The 14,585-nt window shown below is 41.2% G+C and overlaps 1 protein-coding gene across 1 annotated transcript in view; it reads right to left on the bottom strand.

Moving 5' to 3' along the window:
* Window positions 1–7,555: 7,555 nt before the first annotated feature.
* Window positions 7,556–14,585, bottom strand: part of ntn4 (netrin 4) — a 32,336-nt gene continuing 25,306 nt past the window's right edge. Inside the window, exons 6-10 of the mRNA XM_025899378.1 lie at window positions 11,218–11,431; window positions 10,770–10,861; window positions 10,083–10,151; window positions 8,404–8,577; window positions 7,556–8,328 (exon numbers count right to left, since the gene is read on the bottom strand). Of these exons, the coding sequence (XP_025755163.1) occupies window positions 8,189–8,328; window positions 8,404–8,577; window positions 10,083–10,151; window positions 10,770–10,861; window positions 11,218–11,431 (689 nt within the window). The 3' untranslated portion in view covers window positions 7,556–8,188. The remainder of the gene's footprint in view (window positions 8,329–8,403; window positions 8,578–10,082; window positions 10,152–10,769; window positions 10,862–11,217; window positions 11,432–14,585) is intronic.

Raw genomic sequence — 14,585 nt, 5'->3', positions numbered from 1 at the left:
CACACATGCAAACCCTCCCTCCCTTTTTCGTCTTCTTTTCATCCACACTCTCTCCCTCTAGTAAACACATTTCTCTGTTAATTTTACTTCTGAGGACCTCATGTCCTGTACTTTAATAAGTGTTATTACCTCAGCATTACTTCGAAATAGCTAAATAAATCACAACAGGTGTTGCTAACTGATTAAATCAGAGATTTGGGGCTCTAGCTCACCAGCTTTTAGTGCGCTCCTTTGACTTTACGGCACATTTTCCGTATGGTTTAGAATCTAACAGTTCTTACGAACCCTTGTTTTCAACAGGCTGATAAGACTCACTGTACACAACCTGCACAGCACCAAACAGAAGAAAGATAAAGTTAGCAACCAGGTGGCAAAGACTTGGAGTAGCCAGTCAGACAGATATTTTTCCCAGGAGCTGCTGAAGATTGAAGCAGAGATACATTGCCAGTAAATAGTGGACTTGGATTTGTCAGCTAGCCAGAAATATGACTCATACGGGCTGATAATATTGTTCTGTGTCTGCTGAATCTGTAAACAGACACCTGTTTCTCTCTCAGAGGCCATCAGAGCTGCAGATTTGCACAGTTTTTATTTTGTTTGGATGGATGTTGTACAATATTCTGACGCACAGCTCTGTTTATAACTGTGGATGCAAGCGGAGACAGAAAACTAAATACCAGCAACGTTTAGAGGGTTAGTGAAGTTGCGGTAATTGACATGCAATAATTTGCGTTCCTGTAGTTACTGCAGAACTATGGTTAGGCTAACATAAACCTATTAGCACAGGGAAGATATAAGCTGAGGGTTAAACTGTTCCCAGTAAAGCGCCTCAGATAGGGGAGACAAATGACATCATATGACAGGAAGAAGACACTGAAAACCTACCAAGCTTCAGCCAAGAAAACATGTCAGGTGATCCATCAATAACACAGGGTTAGTTCATTAATACACTGCTCAAAATAATTAAAGGAACACTTTGAAAACACGTCAGATGTCAATGGAGAAAACTAAAATCATCCTGGATATTTATACTGATATGGACTGGGTAATGTATTAGGAATGAAAGTATGTCTCATCATGTGAAAGAAATGAAAATAACCAGCCTACGCAGGGCTGAATTCACGGATGCCCTGAAAAAAACAAAGTGAAAGAATGATGCAGGCAGGCTAGTCGATTTTGCCAGAAATGTCCTTGCAGCACCTCGGGATGGTATCTAAAAGCAGTCCAGAGAAAACCTGGTGGAAGAAGCTTTTACAGCACAATACAAGATCATACAAGTCAATCTGTGAAATTGCCTAGTGCAGCAAAAGAAGGAGTACAAAAAACTATAAAAATCCATTTAAAATGCACTTTTCATTTAAACTTGGACCTCATAGAGGCAGAAATAAAATCCCTCACACACACATTGAAACGTGCAGCTTTGCAACCTGTTATGGTGTTGGTTTTGCAGCAGTTGAAGACACAGGTGCCGGGTGAAACCAGAAGAAATGCTTTTACAGCCTGTAAACAAACATATCTCCTGTAATTTCTACTCTTAAAACCTCCGGTCCATCTCTTCTAGTTGGTACGGATAGATGTTGACACTGGCGACTTGACAGAGTCTGATGTTTAATGTGTTTTTTATCGACACTGCAAGCTTGTCACGATGAGAGTCTGTTTATCCTCCAACACTGTCTGTTGTCATGTTGATGTGCAGGTTCATTCATAATGACCTGATGACATCAGGCCCTTGTTTGGAGGGCTGTAAAATAATCAGCAGTAGCGTCTCGATCGCTCTGCTGTGTCAACATCACCTTCCCTGTTCTGGCTTGCTCTTCATGTTGAGAAACATTCCTGATGCATGTCTGAATGCAAGCGCGTGCTTTCGTGGGCAATTAAGTCAACCCAAATAGCAGGAACGGTTTCTTAGGAAGGCTTCTGTCTGATTTCTATACTTCATTCTGCTTATTTCCTCTGTAAATGAATCACAGCTGATGGGGATAACACTGACCACATGACAGCGCACACTTTTTCTCCCTGTGAAAAGCAGAGAGGAAATCTAATCTTCACATAGTTTCTGCTTCTAGCTTTTAGGAGTCAGAGCAATTTCACCACCCAAGGAAGAATAAAAGAGGAAATTCATTTTAATGTTCAAGTTTAACTATAGTTTAATTACTGTAAAAGACCAAGCAGTCGAAGGACACACAGACATAGTGCTAATATTTAAAAAAAAAAAAGCAACAACAATAAAACAAAGAAATGTGAAAATAACATATCCCATGAAATAAACAGACTTGTGAACACAGGAAGCTGGAACCAATCAGTAGGCCTCACATCCACTATCTCTCGTCATTAAAGTGGACCTCCCCACTGTCTGTGTGAGTGTGTGTGTCATGCTGTTGGAGCCTAATGGAGAATTTTGAATTGATTACATGGTTAATATTCCCGTGAAAATCCAAGAAGTTCATGCTTCAGTTTTGGTAATTAAAACTAGTATTTTATAAGTCTTGTTCTTAGCACTAATTAGCTATGAAAGGATGTGACTGTGTGGGCGTTGCACCCCTGCAGTTTACAGATTTAAGCTCTCCAACCTTTTATCCAGAAATAGTTAGTTCTGCCAAAAGACTAATGCTGAGGCTTCAAAGTGTGGAGCCCAAAACATCCACCTAACATGTTCCTGACACTTCATTAGGTACCCCCCTGATAGTATCACATTGGACCTCCTTCTGCCTTCTGAACTGCCTTTATTCTTCATGGCACCACCACCAAAAGGCTGAACCTCTGATATGAAGCAGGATAGATCCGTGCTTTCATGTTATTGAGTTCTGACCCTAATGAGTGCTCATTTGTGATACTGTTGCCTTCCTATCAGCTGCATCAGTTTCTTTTTAATTACTGACTTGATGCAGAGAAAACTGCATATCTCTTTTAAATTTTTTAGACCACTGTAACTGTACATTTATAGGGGGAAATAAGTTTAAACTTAATTAGCCTCCTTTAATACCCGTGGTCCGGGACCTCTGGGTGCATATTGCTCTGACACCCTGAGCAGGCCATTTTTGTTTGTCTCAGGGTGATGGGTGCTGCCCAAGAGGCGCATTGTGACTCCAAGAGAGAGGAAGGGAAGATGGGGGGTTGTATGTGTTTGGTGGGGGGTGTCATTGTCCCCAAGCCTGCGGGAGCTGCCATGCACTCCAGAGCCAACAGCAACACAAGAATGCTGACAGGACAAAGGCCATAACTCCACTTCTATAGCAACACAAGTGAGGCATTGTGTTCATACAGGCACACACATATGCATGTATTCACTATTACTACAATAACGTGCGCGCTCACACACACACACAAGCAAACTATACTGGAGCAAACTATGCATCTATGCAAGCATGCCAAACACTCATTCATCAACTAGTTTCCCACAGCGTGCAACCCCCCCGTAGGACATCTCCATCGCAGGCTGAGAATGGCCAGTCAGTCTTGGGACAATGACTGAGAGAACCAACAAGAAGGATGGGGATGTGGGGGGGGGGTCCATGGTTCAGCTGCAGCAGTGCACGTGTTTGTGGCTTCCTATTGCGTCTACGCTTCAAGGCCAGTTCCCACAAACACCTCCTTCACTGTCTTATCCCGCAGTTCTCAGTTCTCTTTGGCCTGTGTCACTTTAGAAGTGGGAAAAAGTTCACACACAGTTTTTAAAAATGAAAAACTGAATTTCGTTTAAATTGAGGTTGGTGTAATACCGTCATAGTCAAAAATGACATATTCACACACAAACTACACCCTTTTTGGCTCCCACCTCAAAGCACACTGTGCGCTGTCGATCTCACGTGCTGCACCATAATGTTTAATATTTAGTATTTACTGTCATATTCCCATATATCATTATGATCTTGTTTATTACTCTTGTCTTCTTCTGCTTGCTTTCTTTTTTCTTTCTCAACAGGTGATCCAGGTGATTGATATGTATTTTTTTTTTGTCTGCTTATTCTGTTGGTTTTTGTTTTTTGCCCTTTTTCCCCGTCCCTCTTCTCAGGTTTTTTTTTTTTCTTTCCCTCTTTCTTTCTCCCCTTTCTTTCCACCAGTCAAGTCTGTCCCGTATTCAGCAAGTGAAAATAAAATAAACAATAAACAATAAAAGGTGAATCAGATGGACCATTACGGCAAGGCTGGGATGGTCCATTTGGTAAAGTAAATCCGTTGGGCATCTTTCTTCGCCTTTAGACAATAATTCTGATGGAAAAAGAACCAAACGGGACAGGTTAAAAAAAAAAAAAACAAAAAAAAAAAACAAAAAAAAAAACGACATATTCAGTGTCGTTTTTGTTTATTTTCCCTTAAAACATGTATTAACCTACCTTAGTTTGGCTTCATATTACTCACTGTTGGTCTAATTTAACTTCTGTACTGAGCTGCAGTAGTACACAAGAACACAAGTACACACAAATACGCATACTGTGAACCTGCAATCGTTCTGGCTTTGAGCACAGATGCTCCACCCACCCATGCTGTTCATACTTGATGCTTACGAGGGGCAACCAATTAGAAGTAAGCTTGCTTAATGGGAGGGCAGAAAAGACTATAAAAAAGTTTATGAGAGCTTTTCCATTTGTTCTTTTTCTTTTTGTTACTTTTCTGTAAATTCAGTTAATTGTTTTTTAGCACACTGGGATGAAAAAGGCATTGAAATCACAGCTGCCCGTCCCTGAGCCTGGTTTCACCTTACACTGCAAAGCACCTTAAGGTGACTGTATTTGATGTGTTTCAGGAGTCGTATTTCTGGTTTAAATATAATTTTACCAAATGTCTGCTTATTATCACTTTCTGCTCTATTATTTTTATTTGCTTTTATTAATTTTAACTCATTGTTTTACATAATTATTTTATTGAACTTCTAGGTATTTTATTGTCATTTTATTGATTAACCTGTGTGTTTTACGCTATTTTTGCCTTTCAATGTTTGTGTTTTCTGTTTGCTTAGTGCACTTACATCTGCTTGTTGTATCGAAGCTTTTTTCTGCCACTGCAAAAAATAAAAAACAAAAATTGTTGCCATCCATAAGTCGAAATTTCTCCAAATCTGGACTTACTAACTCAAACTTCTGAGAAAATAACTTGAAACTGACAAAGCAACCTGATATTTTGAGTTAATAACCCAAACTTTTGACTTATGGAGGGCAATTTGCAATTTGCTTTTATTCTACTACCTTAGGTTCATAATTATTATTATATTATTGTATCTGCAAACTTTTTTGCTAGCTCATGAATGTGAAGCTGTTAAGTCCACTCCTTCTAAAGATATAAGAGACTCGTTTTAAGGTGATGGCACAGTATTTCTTGTCCTCAGGTGATTTAACATGAATCTTATTCTTACAGATGCTCCTAAATCCTATCCAAACGTATGAATTGATAACACCCGCTAATGCCAAATAAATGCTGTGATACAGAAGTGCAATTTAACATTAAAAGGAAGTAAATCTATATCTCCCCACTGATACTGAGGCAGTTCTCGTGGTCACATTCCTGTTAGCGTATGCACTCGTTCACCCCTTACCCCGCTGTCTGGAAACAGTGGAGCCGTGACCCCTCTGCCACAAATCTGTGAATGGGCCCCGAATGGGGAAATGTGGGTACAAGAGGCTATCCGGTTTGGCTGTGAGAAAACATCCACTCCTGCTCACCTCTTGTTGTTGAGGTGAAATTGGTAGACAGGTGAGCGACCTTTGACCCCACCTGCCACGGTGCTCTGCTTGACGCGCCAGGAATGTGTCCACACCTCTCAGCCAACCACGTCATGGCGAGTGGAAAACACGCACCAAGTCTAAAGCCAAACGGAGTGTGTGCGCCGGCCCTGGCGCCTCTGTTGTGGTCTACATTCTGCGGCGCTGTGCGAATGTAGGGGAGAGTGTTTTGGGAGCAGGAGTGATGGATGACTTAATGTGAAGGGACACAGGGAGAGGAACAGGAGGCGTGTGTGTGGGAAAGAGAGCAGTGTGATAAGGATATTTTTGTCCCGTTTATGTGAAGTATTTCAAGGTCTTGGCAGTCATATCGATTGTTGTTGAAAATATGCGCGTCTAGTTTCAGCTATGCTCAGCAGCAAACAGAGGTCGCTCAACAAGACAGTTTTTCTACTTTGCTGCAGTTTTGTCCATCAGTGTTTTAATTCTTGTTCTTGTCACTTTTCTTTTACAGATTTGGGAAGCGATAACATTGATTTTGGTCATCATGCATCACTCCAACTGCTAATGTACCCAGATCATATATCTGTGAACAGTATCCTTCACTCTCATTGGTAGAGAAAAGTTCAGTTTGGGACCTGCCTTCTCTTCTCTGCCTCTCAGACTGCACATAAAAGAGAGACTGAGGGTGTTTTCATACACAATTGATGCCTTCTTCGTTTTCCCCCCTCGGCGCGTTTTGTTTGTGCAGATGTGAACCAAAACAACTACAATAAGACAACTTAGGTGAGGTAGTGATGGATAAACTCCAGAGCGGTTAATTTATGGTGAGAGCGTGATCCGACCTCAATCTGACCCTGCAAGTTTGAGCTAAATGCCTTCCCGTGACCAGCTTTCCATTCTGAGATCCGACAGTACACCAGACATACAAATGGAGATGTTGCTCCATGTTATCCACTTCTTCCAGAACACACCATCTTCATCCTGAAACTAAACGACGGGGAAAATACTACAAGTTTATTTACTGACTGATTTGGACCAGAGTAAATAAACCATAGGCATAAAAACACCCTTAGTTAAAGTGATGTAAACCAGTTTTTTTTAAATATCAGTGTTGGAGTTTTGGTTGCCACCACATTGGTTTTATTGGAGGCTTAAGTTGCCATATTTGGACCCAAGAGTTAAGTGCCAAGTTATTTAGTTAAATCAGTACATCATCTGTAAACTGTAGGAGAGCTTTCTTTCTAATAACCTCGGCAGCCTATTTTTGGGATGCTGCCAAGACACTGAATCTTAAGATTTGCCAGTTGGATGTGAAGATAGGTATGAGGTGATGCGGGCTGGAAAATTATTTGTCACAAGGGGCCTCAATTTTAATTGCATCTCTCTACAAAGTGTACTGGTAAGCACAGATGTTACCGTTTGGCCCCAATCGTGTGGAAATCTGGTTGTTGGCTCGTGTCTTTCTTCCCTCGGTAGGCTTTCTGAAGGCGCTGCAGTTTATCAGAAGCCTTATCAGTGCTGATAAACGATGGCCAAGTGACAAAAACAAGACGAAATTTGAAGTTATCTTTTAATATTACCATGAAAAAAAAACTGGAGAAAGATATGGCATAATATTTATATAGATATATACAAAATAATACTGTACACGAGCACAAAAAGGAAGGAATAACAAGTTTTCTGATTTCTGAGTGTAAATATGAGCGAAATTAATGTACAACGTTCTGCATTATACACATTGGAACGGTTGAAAACTATAGAAAAGCTTAAGAGCTGGACTCGATCTGGACTGTGCTCATAATATATATATATGTACTGCTGCATTCAACCACACTCTCTCTTTCTTTCTCTTTCTCTCTCTCTCTCTCACACACACACCCACACAGACAAATACATTCACGTTTGGGGTGAAATCCAGTCGCTCTGATTTCAACACAGGCACACCTGGACTGGCTAAGATTTAACCACCTGTAGTGGCTTGTATGGCTTGTTCAGCGTCACACTTCGCACATTGTGTCTGCAGCACACACACACTTGCTGCCTCTGTGAGTGTGTCCACTGTAAAAAACATAACAAAAAAGGAAGGTTTTATGTGTGTGTGAGTTTGTATTATTAATGCTCCTCTGTTTGTGTGTCCATATTCCCTCCTTCTGTCCTTCTGAGGATAAAGTGCTGCAGAGGAGGAGAAAGTGTGGCTCAGTTCTTGGACATGCTGCTGAAATCCTTGAGCTGCAGCAGCGACAGCAAAGGAAACATTTTCTTGACTCCTATATGAGAATGCAAGAATTAGAGACAGATGCGAGATGGACGTGTCTTAAAGAAATTGCGTCCTGTGTGCTTTTAGCTTGTGCAGTCTGCCACTAGCTTTGAGCTCTCTGCAGTGGAGACAGGTAGGGCCTCGATCTTAGTCCCCGTCCCCTAAAAACCTGCTTTCAGACCTGTGCGACCCAATTCCACACCTAGAAGATGGGAAACCAACATCCGTCACGGCAGCTGTCCCTCCGGTGCTGTTTTTTTAAATTACCCATCTACCAATTGCAGTCTTTCTTGAGTAAAGTGAGAACTTTGCGGCCCAAACTCGCTTTCCAAGGCTTGACAAAGCTCTTCATGTTGACCAGGAGGCGGCCCCGCTTACGATCCAAGTGCCCTGCCACCAGGTACTCCACGCCTGTGAGGAGAGGTCAGAGGTGTTAAGCACATTTTGGATGTTACCAATGAACCAAGTTGGATGTGCGAGTCTTGCCTGGATTGAGGATAGGGCAGGTGCAGCCCCGTGCGGTCCAGGACTCGGGGTAAAGGGTGACGCGACCACGCTGTATCTTCATTTTGGTGGTCTGACTGAGTACCTTCTGAACTTTGACCTCCACCTCAGCATGGGAGCCCTTATCGTGAGCTGCTAGCACTCTCACCTTCAGCACTGGAAGTCAGGGAGAAATGCAACAAGACCTTCAGAGCTGGAGTGTTGCTACACCAGAACAACTGCTTTCTGCATTAAAATGCGACAAAACAATGTGATCCATGGAAGGAGGCTGTTGTGGAAAGTTTGGTTACTGGATGAACTTCAAACAAAGTTTTAATCTGATCAGTTTGAAACTCAGATCAGGTTTTCTTTCCCCCCGAGGGGCTGGAGCAGAATTAATCATTGCTCTGAATGCTGGGACTTTTTAAAGTAAAGAAAGTGAATTGTGATGCTTTCTTCAGACATTCATGAGGGTGAGCATGACTAACATTTGTTGTGATTTTCAACTCGTTAGCCAACTTAGGTTTTTCCTCCTTTGGGACTTTAATAACGACCATAATTTATAAGATTAAGTTCAGGTTTTATTCAGTGTGACCTAAACTAGAAACTGAGATCAGAAACTCAACCGGAAAGTGTTTTTAGAGGTCACAGAGCGAGGAGTAAGGCTTTTTGGAATCAGAGGAGTCGCCCCCTGCTGCCCATTAAACAGAATGCAAACGCTGTGAATGATTTGACCTGCATAGGTAGTGAGCATGAGCAGACAGATATCAGCTGAGTAACTGAAGGTAAACACCAGGTTCTTGCTTGTTTTAATTACTTTTCTTGTATGCTGTCTTTATATTTGTAAAGAAGAGTTAACAGGGTATAAGGTGCCTGAAGTTTGCATGAAAGATGCCAAATTGTCTGCAAAAACTTGCCAACTAATCTCTAAGCCAGGGGTGGACAACTCCAGGCCTCGAGTGCCAGTGTCCTGCAGGTTTTAGATATCACCCTGGGTCCACACACCTGAATCAAATGATTAGTTCATTATCAGGCCTCTGGAGAGCTTCAAGACATGTTGAGGAGGTAATTTAGCAATTTGAGTAAGTTGTGTTGAATCAAGGACACATCTAAAACCTGCAGGCACTCAAGGCCTGGAGTTGCCTACCCCTCTAAGCAGTAGTGAAACTCTGAAAAGCGAACAGCAGACTAAAAATGGAAAAGATTTGTCTTCAAAACAAAAGCTGCACCTTTTGAAAGGTTTTGGTTTCAGTGGCGACATTTAGTTTGAAGTCAAAAATTTGCCATTTATGATGTGCGTCCCACTTTTTAGCTAATTACTGCTTTTAGCTAATGTCCTCAATGCAAGCTACAGGCAAAAATCCCCAAAATAAATCTTCAAAAACAAACACAAAAACGTCTTAACTTTTATTTTGTTTTTGTAATTTTTTTACTGAACCATTTTATTACAGGTTCTGTTTAATGTTTTGGTTGCTGTAACATAATAATTTACCAACTGGTGGGATAAATAAAGTAAGTATAATTAAAATACAGAGACAGACTGAATCAATGAGCATGAGTATAACAATGTTAGACATAAATATAGTAAAATAGATGATTTACATTTAAAGGTATTAAACTAATCTGGTAAAGCCAGGCTTACATGAGTTACAGTGCATGTTTGGAGATGTCTGAATGCTTACCGTATGCATAATTCATGGTGCAAAAGAGTTTGCTGTTGGTCAGACTTTGCTCTTGGCACTCACACTTCTCTGCAGGGGGGACATGCAAGAACAGATTCATATTTGTAGCATAAATAAATAACTTTTCCTCTGTGTGTGTGAGTGTGTGTGTGTGTGTGTGTGTGTGTGTGTGTTGCCTCAGATACTGTATGTGATGTCCTAAGACTAATAATAAGTACAGTGTGTGCCGTCCAGTGAGGAATGTGCCAATAAAAGCTGGAGTTACAGCGTGGTGGTACTGGAGGTCTGCGAGAAGAGACCTCCACTTGGAAACTGTCCTTGCACACACACAGAGTCATGTTTCCATCCTGGAATCTGCATACCTCAACCTTCAAGCATGTCTTCATACAGCAATGTAATGATTTAAATTACGGGGACTTGCCTTTTGTCCCTAAAATGGAGACGGGGCCCCACAATGTTCCTGCATAAGCAGATTTATGTCCCCACAACATGAGTAAAACAAGCACACACTCACACACATCTTTGTTCAACGTCTTTCTGAGAGCCTAGCCAGACTTTCATTACTTAACCATTAACGCTTGGTCAGTGGACCGTGAAGGAGGACGAACCACACACACATGGACGCACACGCGTACACGCACGCACGTAAGCACGCACACACACACACACACACACTCTGTATTGTACCTAAATGAAGAGCAGAGAAGAGTTCGTCCGTTCTGAAGATTCTGACTGACTCACTGGCGTTTCTGTCCAGGTGGTACAACTCCAGATCAGAGCTGCAACACAACATCGGCATACATGTTATCATAAAATAGGAATTGTAGCATCAAAATATACTTAAAGTCCTTAAAATCAACATCTCTTTAAGCAGAAAAAAAATTATATGTATATTTAAGGCTACGTATATTTACATGAAAAACATGTTTGACTATTTTAACAGAGCAGACATACTGCCGAGTGATGATACCATACTAACATATTCTCAGTCTCGACCCTGCCTTTGTACTTGCTGTTCAAAAACTGGGCAGATATTTGATAATATAAGGGCACAAGGTCATGACTAAAAAAAGTTCAGTGCTTCTGTTTTTAGGCACTACAGTTTTGTTATCAGGAGATAAAAGTTCTCACTCACCCAAACATGCAGTCTCCAGTAAACGGATCACAGTCTCCTGCACAGTCACATGGACGGCATCCGTATTCGTGAAAGCCCCAGTATCCCACCATGCACCTGTCGCAGTGGGCTCCACCAACACCTGGTTTGCAGATGCAGTTCCCGTTTGCGGGGTCACAGAGCGAGCCGTCTGCCAAGTGGAAGGGCACTGAGCCCATGGGGTGACAGTTGCATGCTGGGAAAGAAAAAGGTTAAATTAATTTAGATTGGAAGGTTTTTAATGGTAGATGATACCAAAACATCATCCTTGCATTGCCATATGAGGCGAGGTACATACTGGACACGTCATCAGTTCATTACTGAATTGTCATAAATTCTTATGCACATGGTATTGTTGATCTGAGTAATTCACAGACTGCTGCTCTACTGGGATTTTCCCACACAACCATAACTAGGGTTTACAGGAAATGGTCAGACCAAAAAAAAAAAAAAATCCACCATTAGCAGTTCTCTGGGGGAAATTGTTTTGTTGGAGAATGGCCAGACTGCTTTGACCTGATAGAACTCAAATAACCAAATTATTAGAACCAAAGTATGCAGAAGAGCATCTCAAACCTTGAAGCAAATGAGCTACAGCAGCAGAAAACCACATTAAGTGCCACTTCATGAGGAATGTTTGCAGAATCTTATTGAATCAATGCTATGAAGAATTGAGGAAATTCTGAAGGCAAAAAGAGCATCAAATCTGGTACCAACACACTGGTTTAGCTCAGTGTGTTGAGCAGGTGACCACATGCCATACGGCTGAGAGCGGCCGGCCTGGGTTCGAGTCGACCTGCTGCCCTTTGTGGCATGTCTTCTCCCCTCTCTCTGCCCCCAGTTTCCTGTCCTGTTTTCACTGTGTCTATCAAATAAAGCTGAAAAAGGCCCTCAAAAATCTGGTACCAACAAGGTGTACCTAATGAAATACCTGTTCAGAAATACTATACAAAAGACTAAAGAAAAGCAGTGAGTCCAAAGGTCTGACAGTCTGCTGATTAGCAAATTACTATTTATTACCTGCACTTAAGTATTTCATCAATTGCTCTATTGTCTGCTTTTGTGGCAGCCACTAAAAACACAAAGGTGTCTCTGTTTTTTTAATCACATGAAGACAGATGTTTATACTTCTTTATTTGTGATTAGGTGATCCTAAGATCCTAAGCTCTTTCCCAAAGTCGATCAATATGCCTTTAAGGTCTAAAACTCAAATTAATCCTCCTCACATGGATAGATGAGCAAATATATACCGTAAAACTCTCAGCCCTCTAATTGTGTACTGATAGGGTGTTTTTTCAACAATCTCCAAAAACAATGAACACACCTTATTAAACACCCACCCATGTTTCCATTGGACGTCTGAGAAAACTGCTGTCTGCTGGGACCCGGAGTTGTCAGGCCTCCCCCATAAATAAACCGCAGAGAGAAACAAAGAAGGGGTGTTGTTTGGAGTCATTTGTCTTGTGTTTAATGACGCTTGAAGCCTGACTGCCGGTAAATGACTACTTACTGTACACCCAGAAGCTCCCTCAAGCTCCTTTTTCAAATAAATCATGGTGGAGAAAAAAGAAAAAACAACAACTTTAAGCCAGAGGTCTGAATCAGGTGGTTTTCTCAAACCGAACTGAATGTGTTAAATTCACATCGACGACTATAAACAAATGAAATGGCATTTGTTTATAGAAACAAAGATTCGAGTTCATTCCTGACCTTAAAGCATGTTTGCCTTCAAATCGTTATCAGAGCACTTCAAGGACTTTATTTGATAAATTGTTCCGAAATAGAAATACAACAGTCAACATGCGAAGTTTTTAAAGCTTATCAGTTTATATAGGCGTTTTCCCCGCCTCAGCAGTGAAATGCACATGAATGCTTGAAGTTTGTAGATAAATAGAGGCACCACTGAGTTTTTATGATTAAAATGCAAAAACTCTGAGTGCTGGTATAGCTCAAGGAGGCAACACATATGCTTTGCTATTGCAGAGTCTTGGGTTTGAATCTAATGTTGCCCTTTTGCTGCTAATCTCTCTCTCGGCTTTCTGTGCTATCAGAAGAAGGTTAAAAAGCCTAAAAATGCAAAAAAAAAAAAACCCAACAACAACAACAAAAACAAACAAATAAACAAAAAAAAATGTATGCTAGTTAAAGTTTGAGATAAAAAGACTGAATTTGTTTTTTTACTGCTCATCTGGGGCAAGGTCTCAGGGGTAGCAGCCTAAGCAGAGAAACCCAAACCTTCCTCTCCCCAGGTCTTAGACTGGCTAAGACCTGGGGAGAGGAAGGAGATTACATCTCCCAAACCTAAGTTTGTCCTGGGTCTGGTTTGGGGCCTCCTCCCGTGAGGAAATGCCAAGACCATCTCACCCAGGAGCTACCCAGAAGGAATCCTAGTCAGCTGCCTCCTTTCGATGTGGAGTAGTACCACCTGTATTCCTAGACCCTCCTGAATAATTGAATTCTTTATCCTACCACTAAATGTAACTGAGCCTCCAGAAGCTCCACAAATGATTTTTTTAAGCTCCTAACAAACACTCAAACAAAAATAAACCACAACAGTCACATAACTTACTTGGCAGAAACGATAAAGATAATTAATATCTATAATGTAAGCCATGTCCCAGCACACAGTTCTTTTCAATTAGCTGCCTATTAAACAATTGATCCATGTTGGGAGGTAAGCTAATGCCTGTTAACATTAATCACAAGAAATCTAGTTTTACCTAAATAGTTTTATAAAAAGGAACACATCATGCCATGATCTAAAGAAACACCTGACAAATAAAGTCGAGGACATCTATCAGTCTGGAAAGGGTTACAAAGTCATTTCTAAAGGTTTAGGCCTCCAAGGAACCACAGCGAGAGCCATTATACACAAATAGAAAAAACATGAAACAGTGGTGAAGCATCCCAGGAGTGACCGGCCAACCAGAAGTACTCCAAAAGTACAGTGATGACTCCTCCAGGAGGTCACAAAAGACCCCAGAAAAACATTAAGGAACCACAGGCTTCACATGTCTCAGTTAAGGTCAGAGTTCATGATTCAACAATAAGAAAGAGACTTCAAAAGTTCAAGGAGAAAAGTACTGCTGACAAATAAACAAAAACAAAAAACCCATAAAGGCCTGTCTCATATTTGCCAAAAAACATCTTGATCCCCAAGACATTTGGGAAAACACTCTGTGGACTGAGGAGAACTTTTGGGAAGGTTTGAGTCCCGTTACATCTGATATAAAACTATCACAGCATTTCATAAAAAGAACATCATAACAACAGTAAAATATGGTGGTGGTAGTGTGATAGTCTAGGGCTGTTTTGCTGCTTCAGGACCTGGAAGACTTGCTGTGGTAAAT

The sequence above is a fragment of the Oreochromis niloticus genome, linkage group LG17 (genome assembly GCF_001858045.2).
Source record: "Oreochromis niloticus isolate F11D_XX linkage group LG17, O_niloticus_UMD_NMBU, whole genome shotgun sequence".
Classification (NCBI taxonomy): Eukaryota; Metazoa; Chordata; class Actinopteri; order Cichliformes; family Cichlidae; genus Oreochromis; species Oreochromis niloticus.
This window is presented reverse-complemented; position numbering and strand designations above follow the sequence as displayed.